Source organism: Leptinotarsa decemlineata, unplaced genomic scaffold, assembly GCF_025532065.1.
Source record: "Leptinotarsa decemlineata unplaced genomic scaffold, Ldec_3_MD MMD2_tig00003902_RagTag_RagTag, whole genome shotgun sequence".
NCBI classification, from domain to species: Eukaryota; Metazoa; Arthropoda; class Insecta; order Coleoptera; family Chrysomelidae; genus Leptinotarsa; species Leptinotarsa decemlineata.
The window spans coordinates 1-20,293 of NW_027412598.1; the positions used below are offsets into that span (position 1 = coordinate 1).

Here is a 20,293-nt window from a genome sequence, read left to right on the forward strand (position 1 = left end):
CTTTTGGAAACGGCATTTTACTAATTCGATTAGAAATATTAAGAGATGACTTACAGAAACTCTGAATGCTCTCTCCTATACCGACGATCTCTATTTATACAAATCGAACATCATGTGAAAGGATAGTGGAATAACTTCTCCTTCTCTTACACTCTAAACGTGAAAGTGGAGTCGCATTACCAACACTACCTATATAAGTCGACTTGTAAGCTAGATTCATTCATTCACTCTGCATCTGTGAGAAAACGTTAAGATGAATACTCAAAAAATATTGCTGCAAATTATAGTTTCGGGCCACGGGAACCACTTTTTAAAAAGACTTTATTTAGATTTACAGACTTTATTGTACAGAAGTTACTCTGACAATCGTACTAACAGAACTGACTCCTCCTTCAAGATGGCTAGCTTTATAAGTTTATTATAACTTAGTCAGCATTTGATGAATAAGCATAAAGGAGGGTTTTATATACATAACTCCTCCATCCCTAAGATGAAAATAATACGTTAACATTATTTTCATCAACATTTTCTAAATGAATATTTTCTTGTTTATTTTTCCTTTTAAAAACATTTGAATTTGTTCTTATATTTGGAATATAAAATAAAATATGTAATAAGTATTATAACTATGAATATACAAATATACATTAAAGTATAAGAAGTGCTGTCTTCTTCTAAGGCTTCTAGTCGATGTAATTGGGTTTTTTCAGCAAGGTCCTGAAGTCGGGTTAGTTCGTCGAGGTTTACTCTTTCAGGAACTTTCATAGGGTTATTCTCAGGATGTAGCTGGATAGTATCTATTTCGGGTAACTGTAGAGGGTTTCCTTGAACGGAAGTGGCGTCGTTGGAATAAACTTCGCCTCTAACAGTGAGGTTACATTTATGTGGGATATGGATCAACTGTGGTTGTCTGATATTTTCGTATCCATGCTCCTTACAATTTTTCTCAATCATGATCTTATCAATGGGAATAATAATCATGTAGGCATCGTTGACAGGTTCTATTATGTCCTGGTCTAATTGAATTTGAATCGTCTGGCATTGATGATCGGTTTTACCAATTAGTAATTTCGGTAAACAATCTTCTTTTGAAATTTGGTTGTCAACATGGTATATGCAGGTATTTTCAATTCTCGTACAGGGTTCATCTTCATAATGATGGTAAGTCGAGTTAAGAATTATATAGGGTTTTAAAGGAACGATAGCTTGGTTGAGTATTGGAATTGGGAACAAATGGAAGTAATCATAAACATTTTCAAGAAGTATCGGAAAATGAATTGCAAATATAATAATTCCATTTTTATAATTAATTTTCAATTTTTAGTAATTTATTATACGACTGAATGTTTTTAAAGTTTGGTAAACTGCCTTTGTAAAGGTTTGACATTATTTTTAATAATTCTTCGATATCAGATAATGGTAATATCGTGCTATGAATAATGTTTAATTCTGCAAATAAAATTGAATCTTCAATGTTATTAAGTATTGATAATATAATTTGACAATCTATTATCATTGTATCAAGAGAATTTTGAAGTCTTAAGAATAGCGTGAACTTATTCAGATTTAAGACAATACTTTTTATTTGTTCGTCAATTAATTGTTGGTTTTTAAACAATCTGCTGTAAGCTATTCGTAGTTTCATTCATAAATTTTCTTGTGATAGTTAGGTAATTTTCTAAATCATGGTGAAGCATGTTCTGATTCTTTTCCAAAGTGAAAATTGCTTTATTATATTTTTCTGCATCTTCATCATCTAAAGTACCAAAGAGCCATTTACTTGTTCTGCCTACTATATTAATAAGTGCCCTTTCGATCGATTATTTTCTTGAGGTTTAATATTGATTAATTTCACTTTGATTGTGTCTAGCAAATAATTCAGATGATTATACATGTGGTGTAGTTGTGGGTATAAAGGGTCTTTGATCAAGATAAATTCTGCGATTGTTTTTGTATTATTATTTAAGATGTTTAGGGGAGAATCAAATTGTTTTAAGTCAATGTATTTTATAAACGTATGTTTTTGTGTAGTGGATCTTGCTTTTCCAAGGAAAAAGGGAAGGATAGGGTTATTTATCCTCGTCATTATTATGTCTTGTCCTGTCGTCGCAAGGATTCCGAGAAGTAGAAGGTATAACGTTGTCATCTGAAACAATTTGTTTCTTAATGATTTTTCTTTGTGGCTTTAACTTACTTTTATGGTATTTTGATTTAGAAGTTTCAATTTTGAAGTTACTATCTTTTTTTGGTTGAATTTCCTTATATAAGGGTGATAATTTATTTCGAGGAGTTTCTTTAAGAAAAGTATTTTTATCAATTTCAATTTCTGGGGGATCATTTCTGTTGGAATTTACTTTAGATAGGTTCTTGGCTTTTTCATTGTTTTGTTCTACTATTTCTTTTAATATTTTCATATTTCTTGAATGTTTTTCTATATAGTTTGAGGTTATCTTTTCTAACGTTACATCATAAGGGCTCTGGTGTTCTACATTACCTTTAATAATTTGGAAGGGTGTGAATTTAGTTGCGGAATGGACAGTATTATTATATCCTAGAATCGCATACAACATTTGTTTTGTTATTGGTCGATTAGGAAATTCTAATTTTAAAGTTCGTATTTCCTCAATTAGAGTAGAATGAAAACGTTCTACCGGACTATTACTGTTCGGGTTTTTTGGGGTGATGTAATGCAACATAATTTTATGAAGTTTGCAAAATCTTCAATCAAGTTATTTTTAAATTCTGTGCCAGAATCGCAGGTTATTTTATTTGGAATACCGTAATGAGATATGAATTTTAATAAACCATCTAAGATGTCTGTCGCATTTAGTTGTATGGGGTATGCTTGTGCAAAGCGCGAAAAGCTGTCAATAATTGTTAGGAATTTTAGTCTATCAAGTGATAGAACATCAACATAAATATGTTCAAACGGGTATTCTCCAATTGGTGTTGGGTTAAATTTTATGACATTAGGGTGCCTTTCGTATTTTGATTTTTGACATGTTACGCATGTATTTACGTAGTTTGTTATATCTTGAATCATATTAGGCCAATAGTATACTTTTGATAGAGACAGTTTTGTTTCATTTATGCCTCTATGTGTAGTTTTTGTTTCATGATGGTATTTAATTTTTTCTTGTTGTTCATTTTTCTTCAAAATGTCTTTCAATAGTATATTACTTTGAACAAGTTTAAAGGCTGAGTTTCTAAAATGTTTTTGGATTATCGGAATTATTACATTCTTTAATTCCTCTTGAAATATTATACCATAAACAGTATTAGGTTTCAAATATTCTAAAAAGATTTTTACTATATCGTTTTCAATGTTTCTAGTAGATATTACGATTTTTAAACGTGTCTTATCAAAGGGTTTTGTTATGCTTACTTTTGGTGAAATTATGTCGTTACTTTGAATTAAGAATATTTGATTTTTAAATTTATTTAATGGTTGCTCTGATATTGGGATTTCTAAAATTGGGTCTTCTTGCGAAGAATGTTGTGTTTCATTTGAGTGTTTTATTTTCGGTTCTTCTTGTTGGGCTGGTACGACTATTATGTCTGAAAGTATTTTAATCTTCTTTTCCTCTGGGAGTTTTTGTTTTTCTTTAGCTGGTTGAAAATGTCCTGTGTGGTAATTTTCGGGTTGGGGTTCTTCTCTTGATTGATGTTTTTCGACTTCTTCATTGGCGAGTTCATCTATTTCTTGCACTATTTTGGCAATTTCATCAATCTCAGGGTTATCGTTTCATCTACGCAATATTCTGCGAAATCTTCTAAACGATCTTCTTCCGTATCGAAATTTCCTAGTAAAGAATAATTTTCTAATGGATGTAGTTCAATTCTGGATAGGGCATCAGCAACAGAATTCTTTTTTCCTTTTCTATGTATGATGTTATATTCATACTCTTCTAATCTTAGGCGCCATCTTACTAATTTTGAAGAGGGGTCTTTTAAATTGAATAACCATTGGAGTGGTTTATGATCGGTAACAATCGTAAATTTTCTACCAAAAAGGTAAGGTCTAAAGTATTTGGTAAAATTGACAATTGCCAATAATTCCTTTTCTATAGTTGAATAATTTTGTTCTGCGGGATTTAAAGTTCTTGAGGCATACGCGATGGGTTTATCTTTACCTAGAGGGCCTTGTGATAACACAGCTCCAATTGCTACGTTAGAAGCATCGGTTGTCAAGATAAAAGGTTTACTAAAATCGGGATGTTGAAGAAGAGGTTCATTAGTTAAAACTTGTTTACATTTTTCGAAGGTTTCTAGGAATTCGGCAGAATGAAGGATTTTCTCTCCTTTTTTTAGACATTGAGTTAGCGGTTTTGTTAATTGCGCGAAATCTTTAATAAATTTTCTATAATATCCTAGCAAACCGAGGAATGATTTAATATCTCTAGCAGTAGTTGGTATGGGAAAATTTTGGATTGCTTTTATTTTATTCGGATTGGGTTTTATACCGTGGGGTGTTACAATATGTCCTAAAAATTCTACATTTTGTTTTAAGAATTCCGATTTGTCTAATTGTACTTTCAATTTAGCTTCTCTTAATACTTTAAAGACTTGTTTTAGATTAGAGATGTGTTCCTGAAGGGAGGTCGAAAAAATTATTATATCGTCCATATAGACGAGACATATTTTGTTTCTTAGGTCTTTCAAAACGTAATCCATAACGCGTTGAAACGTCGCTGGAGCGTTCTTAATCCAAACGGCATTCTGACATATTCGTAATGGCCGTGTTCTACGTTGAAGGCTGTTTTGTCAATAGAATTTTCTTCCATCTCTATTTTGGTGAAATCCTGAAGTTAAATCTAGGGTAGTGAAGTAGTTACATTTCCCTAGTTTATCCAGTATGTCCTCGATATTAGGAATGGGGTATCGGTCATCAATCGTTTTTTCGTTCAATTTCCTATAATCAACGACAATTCTCCATTTTTTCTTTCCTGAGGCGTCCGCTTTCTTCGGTACAATCCAAATAGGGCTACTCCAAGATGATGATGATGGTCGTATTATTCCGTCATTCAACATTTTTTCTATTTGTTTATTTACTTCTTCTTTATGGCAATGAGGAAACCGATAGGATTTAGTGTGTACTGGTATTTCGTCTGTCGTTTTAATTTCATGTTTATTTTGTTTGTGAAAGAAAGTTTAGTATTCTCATCATGAAATATGTCTAAAAATTCTTTGCAAACTGTTAAAATTGCGTTTTTTTCTTCCGTGTTCATATGGTCGGTCCTAATTTTACTTGTTATATCAGTTATGGAATTATTATTATAATTTTCAGGTAAGGCTTGTTCAATATTATAAAATTCAAATTGTTCTTTATTTATTTGGTTGGATGGGAACGGTTCATTCATTGTTATAGAGATAGTTTTATTAGTTTTATTAAAAATTTCGAAAGTTGCGCGATAATTTTTGGCATAAGTTATTGTTTCAGGTACGTATAGTTTATCAATAAATCCCTCTGGAATTATTATTTCTCCTTCACTGATATCGACAGGGTATTTCTTTATTAAAGTTTCATATGGTGGTATTTCGATAGTAAAAGAAGTTTCGTGAGGCTGTCTATAGTAGAAAGGGATTTGTACATTTTCATTTCTTAAGATTTGATTGCTAAAATCGATATTTAAGTCAAGATTTTTAAGTTCTTTTAAACCTAAAATTCCATCAAAAAATTCATGAAATTGGAATAAAATATATTCCGTTTCATAGTTGCTTTGAAATTCTTCAAAAGCTGGGATAATAGCTTTATATTGAATTTCTTTTTCACCTAATGAAGTTTTTAACTGAGAGGGTTCTCTAAATATTCTGTCTGGATAATATTTTTCTACAATAGATGGTCTTAACATGGAAGTATGACATCCGGTATCAATTAGTAGTTTAATAGGGGGATTTGGATTTGTATATAAGGTAATCCATTTATAGAGCCTGAATAAAGTTCTATTATACCGTCTTGTTTATCGGAGGCGGTTGTAAAAATTTTCGTCTTCGTATTCAGTGTTTGAGTCAGTTAATTCAGTCGTTTCTTGGGGAGTAAAGTAATATTCATTTAATTCATCAGTTAATTGATATTGATCTGGAGGGTGTTGGTCTTCAATTGGGTATTGGTCTTCGACAGGGTATTGGTTAATGGGGTAACCTAGTGTCATGTCGTATTCATTGTCATCATTATGGTTGTAAAGTTCTTCACTTATAAAGGTTTGTCTTGGGGGTTGCCTAAAAGATCGGTTATTTGCTGGGTGGTAAGGCATATTTGATCTACTAACCGTAGGATTTCTAGAAGTAGTCGACATTGGTTGAATGATTCTAGTATCAGGTTTATTTGTTGGTTTAAACACATTTTGGGTGGTCCAAACACTTGTTTATTCGTTAAAAATTTATGTTGAACTTGTTTAGGTTGGATATTTATGGGTTGGCTTGGAAATTGTGGTTTTTGGTTAAATTGTTGATAATTATTAAAAGGTCTATTTGGCATTTGACTAGTAGAAGGTGTAGGATTTCTAAAGTTAGTTTGTTGAAAATTTTGTAAGTGTGAATAATTTTGTACAGGGAAATTACTATAATTTGGATTTATTTGTTTTGGTGGGTGTTGTTTTTGAACGTTAGTGCTTGAGCGGTTCTGAAAAACCATATTTTGTGTTTGTCTAAAATTTTCATCTTCCAAAACTAAATTCATTGCTTCTTCAAGGCTATCTGGTTTTTGAACAATTACTTTATCTTGTAATCTAATAGTTAAATTTCTCATAAATACTTTCAAAGACTGTGATTGATATTGACGAATATATATCGCTTTAGTCTGTGGGTCTACAGCGGCAATAGAATTAATTTTAAAGATTAATTTACTTCTCAGTACTTGTATTCTTTTCGCAAAATCGAGGGGGTGTTCGTTTCTATTAGGGACAAGTGTAAAAAGTTGTTGTTCAAGGTTATCTAAATTTTGTCTATCACCAAATGTATTTCTTAATTCATTTCTTATTAAAATCCATGTGTTTAATTCCGTTCTTGCACCAATCAATAATTGTGCTCTATCTCTGAGTTTACCAATAATAATACTCAAGATACACTGATTTAGTGTATCGTCAGCGCTATAATATTTATTATGAAATTTGTCAATTGCATTTATAAAAATTTCGAGGGTGTCTGGAGATCCATCATACAAAGGTATGGTGTCAGAATAAATTTTAAATAAAGTATAATTAATTTCGGTGGACATATTTGAAACGGATAGAGAGACAAGCGACTGTACTAAATCTTCAATTTCAGGTTCGGTCATGTATTATTGTCGCGATCTTATCGGAAAAGATTACTCAGCGAATCTATTCAAGATAAGAGTTTGCTTTCTTCATTTATTCAGAAAAGAATCACGGTAATAATATTGCGAAGTTTATCACAAGAATATTTCTGAAGCGTCGTTGTGTGTGTGTGAAATGAATACTCTCTTTATATCAGCGTGTGATATAAATAGATTATTTTCTGTCTATTAAGCATATGATATAAGTAGCAGCAAGTTATTCTTTAGCTTCTTTGTTTTACTATTTAGTGAACACTATGCATTTATTGTTTGCTATGAGTGAGGAAAGAGAAAAATGATTTGAATGTATGAAATTTTGATTCGGCGTTTTTCACTTAATTACTTCAATTTAAATCAGGATTTAAATTGTCTTTCTTAATCTACGTGACTTCTATAGTCCTGTCACCAATTTCAATTGCTATAAGAGAAAATGATGTCTGTTTTCGTTTTTTGATTATAATAATCACTTTTCCGAAACTTCCACAAATATTTACGATAAAGATTTAAGGAAATTTTGGAATCAGGTAGGAAAACTCTCGACTTACCTCGATGGTGTGTCAGTATTCTTTCCTGGAGGACTGTAGTAGCTGAGTCTGACGATCCGGTCCCTTTGGTGGGTGGTTGGTGGACGAAGCTGGTTTCTTGTAGTGGACAAACAGTTGGTACTGAAGAAAATTCAGGATCGATTTTCTTCCACTATCCTACCGACTGCGCCAATTATAGTTTCGGGCCACGGGAACCACTTTTTAAAAAGACTTTATTTAGATTTACAGACTTTATTGTACAGAAGTTACTCTGACAATCGTACTAACAGAACTGACTCCTCCTTCAAGATGGCTAGCTTTTATAAGTTTATTATAACTTAGTCAGCATTTGATGAATAAGCATAAAGGAGGGTTTTATATACACATAACTTGCATTAAACAGAATATCTGCTATTGATACTAATAATTGGTGATAGACGAGACAGATGATGAGGTGTCAACATTCGCTAGAGGAAGTGATAGTTGAAGAAGGTATTGGAGTTGAAGAAGGTGTTGGAGTCGATGAAGGTAGATTGACCTTGAAGTCAACGAAGTTGAAATTGAGGCTGAGAGCGATGAAGATGAAGACGTGGTCGTTGAGCTAGTCGTGGACGGTGAAGGTGAAGATGAAGGGGTTGTAGCAGATTCTTCTGAAGGTGATAGCGCTTTGAGAATCGGTCACCGAATGCTCAACATCACCGATACCTTAGAAGATCCTGCCGATTTATATTGCGTGATGAATGCTCATGTGCAGATCGAAACGATTGATGGCAGCATAAAAAAGTTATGTAGGTGCTGTTTCCGATTTTATTCAATAAGGAACAATAACGGTGGCTGTTATCAACACGTTAATATCCACGATACGGTCTCCATGATGGAGATGGGTCAATATTGGTGTGAGGCATGTGAAAGACCGCTTACGAATTTCACGAGAGTATCAGTTTGCGTAATATGCAATAATGTGAAACCTGTGGCAGAATAACCCTGGACCTATTGGTCAAAAAAAACAACAGCCCTTTTCAGGGCTACATTATTCACACAAACAGTAGTTAGTTGTATTAGTATTCATAGATTATATGACAAATGAATACTTTGACTAATAAAAAGTCTAAGTTGGAAATTTGTTAGTCTTTGAATATCTATACATTATATGACAAATAAATTACTACTTTGACTGAAAAGTCGAAATTTGGAATTTGATAGTCATTGAATATCTATGCATATGATGAGTACTACTTTAAATGAAAGTTGAAGTTGGCATTTTGTCAATCATTGTATGCATATAATGATGAATACTTTTACATACATACATTTTGTTTGAGACTATAATGTTAACAATGGTATGAACCTGTTTCTGTTTGAAAGTACAATGATAGCTCTGAACAGAGCTATTTTTTTTATTGTTTCAGTCTTTAATTGTAGGGCTGTTTTTTTATTAACCCATGCAATGATATGGACTAACGCTCCTCATCATCAGAAACAATAATTATGGTATCGTCATCTGAATCAGATGATATTCTAATGATATCATCCTCATAGTCATCTGAATCAGATGATATACTCATGATGTCGTCGTCGTCATAATCATCTGAATCAGATGATATACTAATCACATCATCCGCATAATCATCTAGATTGTTATCGTCAACAGCCATCTTAAAGTCTGCATCTATGTCCTCCTGAAAACCTTGTTCTACTCTTCTCTGCGAAATCATCAGGAAGATCATAGATTCGGTGCAGAAATTGAGCGAAGGTTGTACTCAAATGATCAGACGTTGAATCTATTTCATGTACTTGGATGGGTCCTGTACTCGACATTGTGGAAGAATGATATAGAACTGGGATTGATACTATATTTATATTGGAAGAAATAAAACGGAGGGGTGAAGTGTAAATGTAGAACAGTGTTTGAGATTCGAAAACATTAAGAATGACGATCTTCATGAAACTCTGAGCGATTATTATGAGAAATTCTAAGTGATTATTATGAAAAAACTAAGAGAGAGGGAGGAAGAACACTGCCCAGCCTCGCAGTGCCTCGTGTACACCAACCAAAAAAGTGTGTACTCCTTGGAAGGAAAGGATGGAAGAAACGAGGAAATGATTACAAATCATCATCGGAATTGAGGACATCATCATCATCGATCAGGATGGGGGATGGTGGAGGACTATCCTCGATGAGGATTGGGGATGGTAGATGTCTGATATCGCCAGCGTCATCGTCGTCCTCGTCATCGTCATCATCGGTGGTGTCTCCGGCAGTGGGTCATCCCATTCGTCATCCCATCCGTTGGGATCCGGATAATCCCCGTCCGATAGGTCAGCTTCATCACTCCCAGTGACATGCTGAACCTGCATCCTGTAATCGTTATTCATGAATCCATAGGGCAGATAGTGCGGTTCTATGGTGGAGGTGACTCGTGGTACCTGGGTGTTGTCCCAGTAATTGAACTGATACCCCGGGTCCGGGCAGCTATAGGGTTCAGAGGTTGAATCAGTTCCATCTCGATGCTAGCTGATCAACTGAATGTTTCATCAGATGATTCCTACTTTTATACTTTTGAGAGGGAGTGGGAGAGGAGTGGGGATTGAGTAGGGGTAAATTACAAAGTGACATAAGACATACTCAGTGAAAGAGATACTTGAATGGATAAAATACAAATGAAATATACTTGTCGATTTCATTATGAAACATGTCTTTTTTTTATTTTTTAAATTTTTTTCACATGAAATTATTTACAAGTGATTAGAGAACACAAAAATTGATGTGAGGTATTTGTCTAGAAGAACTTGGAATTGAAATAAAAAAAATTAATAATAATATGAGGAAGTGATGAAAAATGCTCCAACCATCGCATTGTTCAATGTGTACCAAACCAAAAAAACAATGTACACCCCTTTATTTCACTTCCTTTTCCTTTATTTGATATAAACTTAACAAATATAAACTTAAAAATACCATAATTACATATTCCTAACTAACCCAAAACTAATCTTATATTTATACTTAATCTCCAAAAAAGGGTCCATAACCTTTTGTGTAGCTCTATCGAAGAGGTCGTCGCTTCACACCTTTCCTCCAGAGATGCAATATCACGATCTAGTTCGGCCATTTCTTTCTCTAATTCCCTACGTCGCTTAATCCTTTCACACCCTTTAGGCGGTTCATGTTAACCAACGCGGCCTCACTAGATCGGGCAGCATGCTCTATTTCTTTGCACCTCTGTAGTAAAGTATTCATCTTTTCACTCACCTCTCGATAGGCTGTCGCACTTGTGGCACCAACACCTCAGGATCCGCCGGTGTCGCTGGCAGCGGTGGTAGTGGCGCCACCAACGGAGTCAATATGACTAACTCCGGAGAAGACGTCCTCGGAGTTTCCAGTGCTGCTGCTGGTGGTGTAGAGGCCCTCTTACGAGAGGTCGACCAACTACCTGCATAAGGATTGGTCCTATTGCAAGTAGCTCGGTACTTAGGAATAGGACCAAGCCTCGCTGCAGGTCATTGGCAAACCTTCTTCACAGCCCCGACTTCCTCCTCCTCCTCGAATGAGTCAGGGCTGGTAGATCTGCACCTAACTCGCGAAGTGGTTGTCTGGTCACTGGTCACCGGCCCCGAAGTGGCTGCCTGATCACTGGTCACCGGCCCCGAAGTGGATGCCTTCTCCTGGTCACTGGACACCGGCATTATGGATGCCACAGCATTATTTGTCTCCTGGGTATTGGTTGCCATTCTGAAAATGAAAAATAATACAAAGTTAGTTGATATAAGAAAAATAACATTGTTAACTTACTCAAAATTCAAGTTGGTCACTGGAAGGTACTGCGCTATACTGGAGTGGACTCCTCTCGATGAGATGACTTGTCATACTGAATGTTGTGGAAAGCTCTCCGGAGGGTATCGACATCAATGCGCGAGTAGTGGGAAAATGGTGGGAGCGCGCATGCGCGTTGATGGTAGGGGTGTGCATGCGCAAGTGTTGGGAGTTGGGGCTTCGGGAAGGGGCGGGGCTTAGGGGAGGGGCTTCGGGAAGGTGGGCGGGCCCTTTCGGGCCACGCCCGAGGCGGGCGGGGCCTCCGGCCCCTGGTAGGCGGGATCTCTGGCCTCTAGTAAACGCGCGCTTCGCACGCGCGGAATGCTTTCACCATTCATTCCCAACCTAACATCTAACCGAACACCTAACCTAACGTATGTGTGAACCTACCTTAGCCTAACCTAACACTTAACCTAATGTATGTATGAACCTACCTTAGCCTAACCTAACACCTAACCTAAGGTATGTATGAACCTAACCTAACCTAACCTAACACCTAACCTAACGTATGTGTGACGCTAACCTACCGTAAATAATAACTTAACCTAACACCTAACCTAACGTATGTATGACCCTAACCTACAGTATGTATTAACCTAACCTAACCCAGGCGGGCGGGGCCTCCGGCCCCTGGTAGGCGGGATCTCTGGCCTCTAGTAAACGCGCGCTTCGCACGTGCGGAATGCTTTCACCATTCATTCCCACCTAACATCTAACCGAACACCTAACCTAACGTATGTGTGAACCTACCTTAGCCTAACCTAACACCTAACCTAACGTATGTATGAACCTACTTAGCCTAACCTAACACCTAACCTAAGGTATGTATGAACCTAACCTAACCTAACACCTAACCTAACGTATGTGTGACGCTAACCTACCGTAAATAATAACCTAACCTAACACCTAACCTAACGTATGTATGACCCTAACCTACAGTATGTATTAACCTAACCTAACCTAATCTAACCTAACCTATCGTAAGTATTAACCTAACCTAATCTAACCTAACACCTAACCTAACGTATGTATGACAACCTACAGTATGTATTAACCTAACCTAACCTAACGTGGGAGTAAATTCACCATGTTGGTTCAATTAATACGTCATCTGTTGGTTTTGGTTCTATTATTCTAACATTTGGATCAATGTCCAGTCCTGGATATCCCAGTCCACCTGATGGCCTGACTTTATGGTTTTTCTCCAAAACTTCAACTCTCTGTTCCAGTACATCATACTTTTTCATTGTAGTCGCTGTTATGTTTGACATAGCATCAAATTTTTTATTTGTAGACACTGTTCTACAGTGTCTACATCATTTGTAAGTTTGTCAAATTTACGAGTGGAAGTTATCCGAGCCTCTGCAATTTTATCGTCAAATGCTTGACGGGCATCGCGAGCAATACTGCCTATTGTGGATTGTATTGCAGCTTGTAGGGCTAGAAGTTTAACCTCCTTTGTTCCGTTAATTTCCCCCTCAAGATATGATACAGTTACACAATCACCTTGTCAATTGGCTCACTTGTATTTTTCAATATTTTTCTTTGCATGTCATAATGACCATCTTCTGTTAATTTAAAACCAATCCCGGGAGGACCTCGAATGACATTACCACCCAATTTTCTTTTTCTACCAAACTTATCGATTGTTTTAGACATTGTGCACTCTACGATGATTCTTTTCAAACTGATATTTCTTTCATTTACATTATGCTATATACTTTGCAGTAATTGGTTAGGAAAATAGAAATGAAACAAATAATATTTTTATCATTTTTTATTCATCTTAGTAACTTGGTCAAAGTGATACATATACAATACATAATACAATAATCACAAATAAGAATGTTCCGGTTTGAAGGAATAAGCAATAATACTTCGAATTATAATTCAGTTATTCATCTCTACAGTCAACAAATTAATTAGTTGGTCTAAGGCGCTCTCTTGAGAAAAAGAATGAACGATTTCAGACACCCAACGAATGTTATCATAAGGATCATTTCGATAAAACTCTATATCGCTATGACCCCATGGAAGAGTTCGAGTGGTATTCGGAATGATGAATCTCTTGTCGTCATGATACGATAAAGCGACTTTATTTTTCAATTCAGTGTAAATATCATGCAATACGCTTCTGAACGAGTTCATCTTCCTGAATATCATACCTCCCTCTTCAATGATTTTTTCATAGTCTTCACATGTCAATTCATTCTTTATAACAGATCGTTTCACACCTTTGGCCTTCTTCAGTTCACCATCAACAGATTTCACGTAATACGCTTTAGCACCTGTACCGTAAAAACTGATTATTGGATCATTTGGGAATTCATCTTTGAAATTACCCAGAACTGACTTTGTCACTGGAATATTGAATTGGTTTCCTATTTTATAATTAGATGTATCGAACTTATTTATATTATTTTTGATAAATTCATAGAAATTGTCTGTATTTACTTTGAGAATAAGGGAGTCGGCATCAGTGTAGAGTAAGGACGCATCTTCTCCAAACTGTTGTTTGATACATCCATAGAAAAAATCATACATAACTGTTTTAGATAATTCTAGAATGGAAAATCCTAAATATAGTGGTTTATCATAATGAACATTTACTCTAGCCAATTGAATGGCAACAAAATTTTCTGTAAAAATAGAGCGTTGTTTAAAATTTGGTCGAGATATGAGACAACTAGCACCTATAGTTCTTTTTATATTTTCCCAATGTGTAATGAGTCTAACATCAATTCTATTGTCTACGTTTTCCATTGTTATATCTAGACTGCATTATTCATTAGTTTGTAGAAATCTTTTTCAGATTTGTTATTAGAACTATTACGCATTTCAGTATTCAAATCTATATAAGGCTTCATCCAACATGATTGCTTAAACCTCAATACTCTATGTGTGTTCATCACTATCAAACCATGATTGACAGCTTGCTGTAAGTTTCTATAGTGAACAATATATTTTCTTTTATCGTTCAAATTTGGAATTAATTTGGGAACTTTCTATTTTGCATATGGAGGTATCAAACGTTCAACTAAGAATGGTAAATCGGAATGTTTATCATGAAGTTCTTGGGGATAATGTATATCCACTTCCAATACATATCCATAAGGACTATCAATATCCACATTCATTATATCAAGATTGAGAATTCATGAGGTGCTAACCATGAAAATTCACCTGTTGGTAATGGTTGCGACATGCTATGACCATATAGATTTGTTGCATTCAAATATGAAATGAATGAAGATGGTTCATTTGGATTATAATTCGGTAAAAATTTATTGTTTGCTTTATGTTTCCTTTCACTACATTGACTTATTCCACCACGAATACCTTATTGAAAGAAGTGAACCATATCAATATCAGTTAGTAATTCCAATTCAATATTAGTATATTTTCAACATGGCATCCCACGATAATCCGGGTGCAGTGAAGTATTGTGCCGGATCCAATTTATATTTATCAACAGATATATTTCTAAAGTTTTCAAAAATGTCACATAATAGTAACACATCTGACTTTAAATATAAATCAGAGTATTCACCCAAATCCTGACATTCGAATAAATTCCAAACAAGTTGAGCTCTCCCATAAACATTATCTGATATATGTTCACAATTGAGTTTATCATAAAATTGATTTTTGGTTGGAAGTCTTGGATGATTCAGTTTTTCGATGTCATCAACAAAACTATAGGAAATACACCTTTCTTTCTCATCAAATTGAAATTTTCAATTGTGGGAAATGTTTGCGCATCTCGATACACTGATCAGATGTTAAATTTGCACCTAAATTCTCCAAAGAACTAGGCATGAATCTGAAACTATCAATGAATCTCATTTTCAAATAATTCTTCTTCACCCTACCATCTTTATCCGTATAGGAGTGTGTAAAGAGATGTTTTGTGAAAGATATATATTTCTCATTAGTTTGTGGGATGACATCCACTTTATCTTTCAAATCATCTAAAGGAACAATTCGTTCAGGCCAGTCTCAACACCCTACACAGTAGGTTAATGGACTGACACCTATCAGAAAACAACTACTCCCCTGGCTAATACCACGAAGGGCGTTGGATTATATCCGACAGGTGTCAGTGCAGGATTCTTCACAGAAGTTATTCCTGCATATGCTGTTGGCAATACAACTGCCGCAATAGATTTTCAATTATTGGAACACACTTGCAGACCGGTTTCGGGCTGTTTGGCCACTCGTCAGTGCAAGGTAGTGTATATCATCAACATAAAGTCGATGATTTCCGATAATTGAAAATCGAATTCCGTCAGAGTATCATTCCTCGAACTAAGCTGAAGACTACAACAAACAACAGGTTTGTCGTCGCTCCATCTGCCTGTGAACGAGGTAACCAACTGCATATCCAAATTTGCCCAATTCCTCGTAAAAGGAAAAAAAATCTTTCACGTATAGTCAGTGGGCATACTTGAAGACTGGCTATAAATCAAATCATCTAAAGGAACAATTCGTTCAGGCCAGTCTCAACACCCTACACAGTAGGTTAATGGACTGACACCTATCAGAAAACAACTACTCCCCTGGCTAATACCACGAAGGGCGTTGGATTATATCCGACAGGTGTCAGTGCAGGATTCTTCACAGAAGTTATTCCTGCATATGCTGTTGGCATACAACTGCCGCAATAGATTTTCAATTATTGGAACACACTTGCAGACCGGTTTCGGGCTGTTTGGCCACTCGTCAGTGCAAGGTAGTGTATATCATCAACATAAAGTCGATGATTTCCGATAATTGAAAATCGAATTCCGTCAGAGTATCATTCCTCGAACTAAGCTGAAGACTACAACAAACAACAGGTTTGTCGTCGCTCCATCTGCCTGTGAACGAGGTAACCAACTGCATATCCAAATTTGCCCAATTCCTCGTAAAAGGAAAAAAATCTTTCACGTATAGTCAGTGGGCATACTTGAAGACTGGCTATAAATCAAATCATCTAAAGGAACAATTCGTTCAGGCCAGTCTCAACACCCTACACAGTAGGTTAATGGACTGACACCTATCAGAAAACAACTACTCCCCTGGCTAATACCACGAAGGGCGTTGGATTATATCCGACAGGTGTCAGTGCAGGATTCTTCACAGAAGTTATTCCTGCATATGCTGTTGGCAATACAACTGCCGCAATAGATTTTCAATTATTGGAACACACTTGCAGACCGGTTTCGGGCTGTTTGGCCACTCGTCAGTGCAAGGTAGTGTATATCATCAACATAAAGTCGATGATTTCCGATAATTGAAAATCGAATTCCGTCAGAGTATCTGACTATACGTGAAAGATTTTTTTTTTCCTTTTACGAGGAATTGGGCAAATTTGGATATGCAGTTGGTTACCTCGTTCACAGGCAGATGGAGCGACGACAAACCTGTTGTTTGTTGTAGTCTTCAGCTTAGTTCGAGGAATGATACTCTGACGGAATTCGATTTTCAATTATCGGAAATCATCGACTTTATGTTGATGATATACACTACCTTGCACTGACGAGTGGCCAAACAGCCCGAAACCGGTCTGCAAGTGTGTTCCAATAATTGAAAATCTATTGCGGCAGTTGTATTGCCAACAGCATATGCAGGAATAACTTCTGTGAAGAATCCTGACACCTGTCGGATATAATCCAACGCCCTTCGTGGTATTAGCCAGGGGAGTAGTTGTTTTCTGATAGGTGTCAGTCCATTAACCTACTGTGTAGGGTGTTGAGACTGGCCTGAACGAATTGTTCCTTTAGATGATTTGATTTATAGCCAGTCTTCAAGTATGCCCACTGACTATACGTGAAAGATTTTTTTCCTTTTACGAGGAATTGGGCAAATTTGGATATGCAGTTGGTTACCTCGTTCACAGGCAGATGGAGCGACGACAAACTGTTGTTTGTTGTAGTCTTCAGCTTAGTTCGAGGAATGATACTCTGACGGAATTCGATTTTCAATTATCGGAAATCATCGACTTTATGTTGATGATATACACTACCTTGCACTGACGAGTGGCCAAACAGCCCGAAACCGGTCTGCAAGTGTGTTCCAATAATTGAAAATCTATTGCGGCAGTTGTATTGCCAACAGCATATGCAGGAATAACTTCTGTGAAGAATCCTGCACTGACACCTGTCGGATATAATCCAACGCCCTTCGTGGTATTAGCCAGGGGAGTAGTTGTTTTCTGATAGGTGTCAGTCCATTAACCTACTGTGTAGGGTGTTGAGACTGGCCTGAACGAATTGTTCCTTTAGATGATTTGATTTATAGCCAGTCTTCAAGTATGCCCACTGACTATACGTGAAACACTTTATCTTTGTTTTTATACAATTCCTTTATGAATAAATGACAATCATATCCACTCAGATTGTGAAAAATTATAGGAATGAAATTTGGTAATTTAAAATTCAAATTACAAGATGAATGAGCAGCAGGGGACCTTTTTTTTCCTGTGAGGTGACAATGATCCCTCACTTTGACTTCGCCATCATTAAATTGTTTAGAACAAATGCCACAATTTGTGGCAGAAGCAAACTGTTCCTCTTCCTCAGGAGTTTGTACATCCATAGGAATATGAAACCTGAGATGATTTTCATAAATATTTTTCAAATCATCTTCGATTTTGCTAACGAATTTCTGGGCTGCATCCACACCCCTATACGAAACAAATTTTTTGATAAATCATCATTGTATGAACATTTAATCAAATAAGTAAATGAATAAGGCTCATGTTTGAATGTCTTGATCGAATACGAGTATTCAGGATTGGTTTAGTGGTTTGAATCGGCTTCAGTACTGATTCAAAATCGGCATACACTACAAATGGTACCTTCATTTGTTTCTCAAAGTTTTCAAAAGTTAGTATATTTTCAGGTACCGTTTTCCCATATTTATTGACTTTGAAATTGGTTGATGGTGTTGTAGTACTCAAGTGATTACAATCATTCATCTTATGACGTAATAGTAATTGTTCATTAGAAAAATATAATAAACAGCCATCACAAAAATATTTCTTATGTTCATGAGCCGATAATTGGCTTGAAACTAATCTTGAAAGATCTTTGATCCAACAATAATGATTATTACCGAAATCATCTGTGATAAGTAACAAATTGACATGTCTTCTAAGTCTTCTCTGAGAGTAACGTAATGGTCCAATTATTTCATACATTATTTTACCCTTCTCGAATTTACTTTCTAAACCGTACACATTAACTGAAATATCATTCTTGTCTTCAAATTTCACAATATCCTTCAACTTTACCGGAACATTCATACCTGTTACATCTATGACTGTACTGAAATGTGGGTACGATGAAACTTCTGACGTTCTATCGATTGCAGGATGTAGTGCTGAAGTCATAGCCCATGCAAAACAATGCTGATCTTCATTACGGACATTAACCACGGCCTTCCTACGCTCGATACATTCAGGCAGCTTCACATATGAACATCCACTGAGCGGGCTGTATTTATTAATGTCCAACAACATGATTTTTTCACAAGTCCAACCTTAAATACAAAACAAAATTACTAATCCATACAATTAAAACTTGGTAGAAATGCTTACCTGAATCACGTTCCTGGAATTCTGTAGTTTGAGCGATAATCCCATTTCGAAATCTATCAAATAAGGAATTCAAATCAGTAGATTGATCAACTGTTCTATTCTGTGAATTAAATAATTTGGTTTCCTTCAGGTCTTGTGTTTGTAGAATATAACTCCCAAATACTTCCATATTCACTTTGATGATTTTGTGAACCCTGATGGCCGATTCCAATAATTCTATAACTTTCTGCCTGATTTCATTAAAGAATAACATGTAATCGGTGGAAACAATGGAACTCTGCACACTGTATGTCGCAATCCGACGTTTGAAGGCGCTCTTTATAATTTGAACACCATCACTGAATTGAACACATGTATTATTCTTATGTTGTAGAGTTCTATTGTGAGAATTCACTTGAGTCAATGGAATCATCACATTACAACAATTACATGTGTACATAGGTGCTGCAGCGTCATCTAATCTCACTCTTTTCACTGATGGACCTCCTTGGCAACTCTGGAGCTGATGACGACGAAGGTTGTCGCTACGACTAAAAGATTCACCACATTCACAAGAATACATTTTCTATGATATGTTCTCACTAACTCACTCGATGAAAACTGACATAACCAACACTCACCCGCTTCTTAAATACCATAGTCCACGCTGCCTGCGCATCACCGTCGAGAGTGAGCGTAGGTAAGGACACATCGATGCATCCACTAGAGATGCCTTACGTCACAGCCAAGCCCATCTCCCAACTTGATGCGATAACAGTTGCCGGTACGAGCAAGCAGTGGTCGTTGCGCTCTCGGAGAGGGCAGACGTTTGCACAGTCCTCGCCCGCCCGCGTGTCACCATCAATAGCGAGGGTAGGGCGATGCGTTACGTCACATCATTCACTGCTTCGAGAGCGATACGAACAAGCAGTTGTCGTTGCGCTCTCGGAGAGGACAGACGTTAGCACAGTGCTCGCCCTCCTGCGTGTCGTGGAGTGAACATGTCGCTCTCTAGCTGTTGAACGGTTATTGCTGTGACGTCACTCCACTACTAACTTGGTGCCCTCACACCGATGGAGCATTCATTACTTGGAGGATCT

At 36.2% G+C, this 20,293-nt stretch overlaps 1 protein-coding gene across 1 annotated transcript; it reads right to left on the minus strand.

The window, feature by feature from the left end:
* Positions 1 to 18,347: 18,347 nt before the first annotated feature.
* LOC141483694 (uncharacterized) lies at positions 18,348 to 20,157 on the minus strand. Its single transcript, XM_074178495.1, has 2 exons — positions 19,215 to 20,157; positions 18,348 to 19,156 (listed from the first exon to the last, which is right to left on the minus strand). Exons 1-2 carry the CDS (start codon positions 19,774 to 19,776, stop codon positions 18,348 to 18,350), a joined length of 1,371 nt encoding a protein of 456 aa, XP_074034596.1. The 5' UTR covers positions 19,777 to 20,157.
* Positions 20,158 to 20,293: the final 136 nt, after the last annotated feature.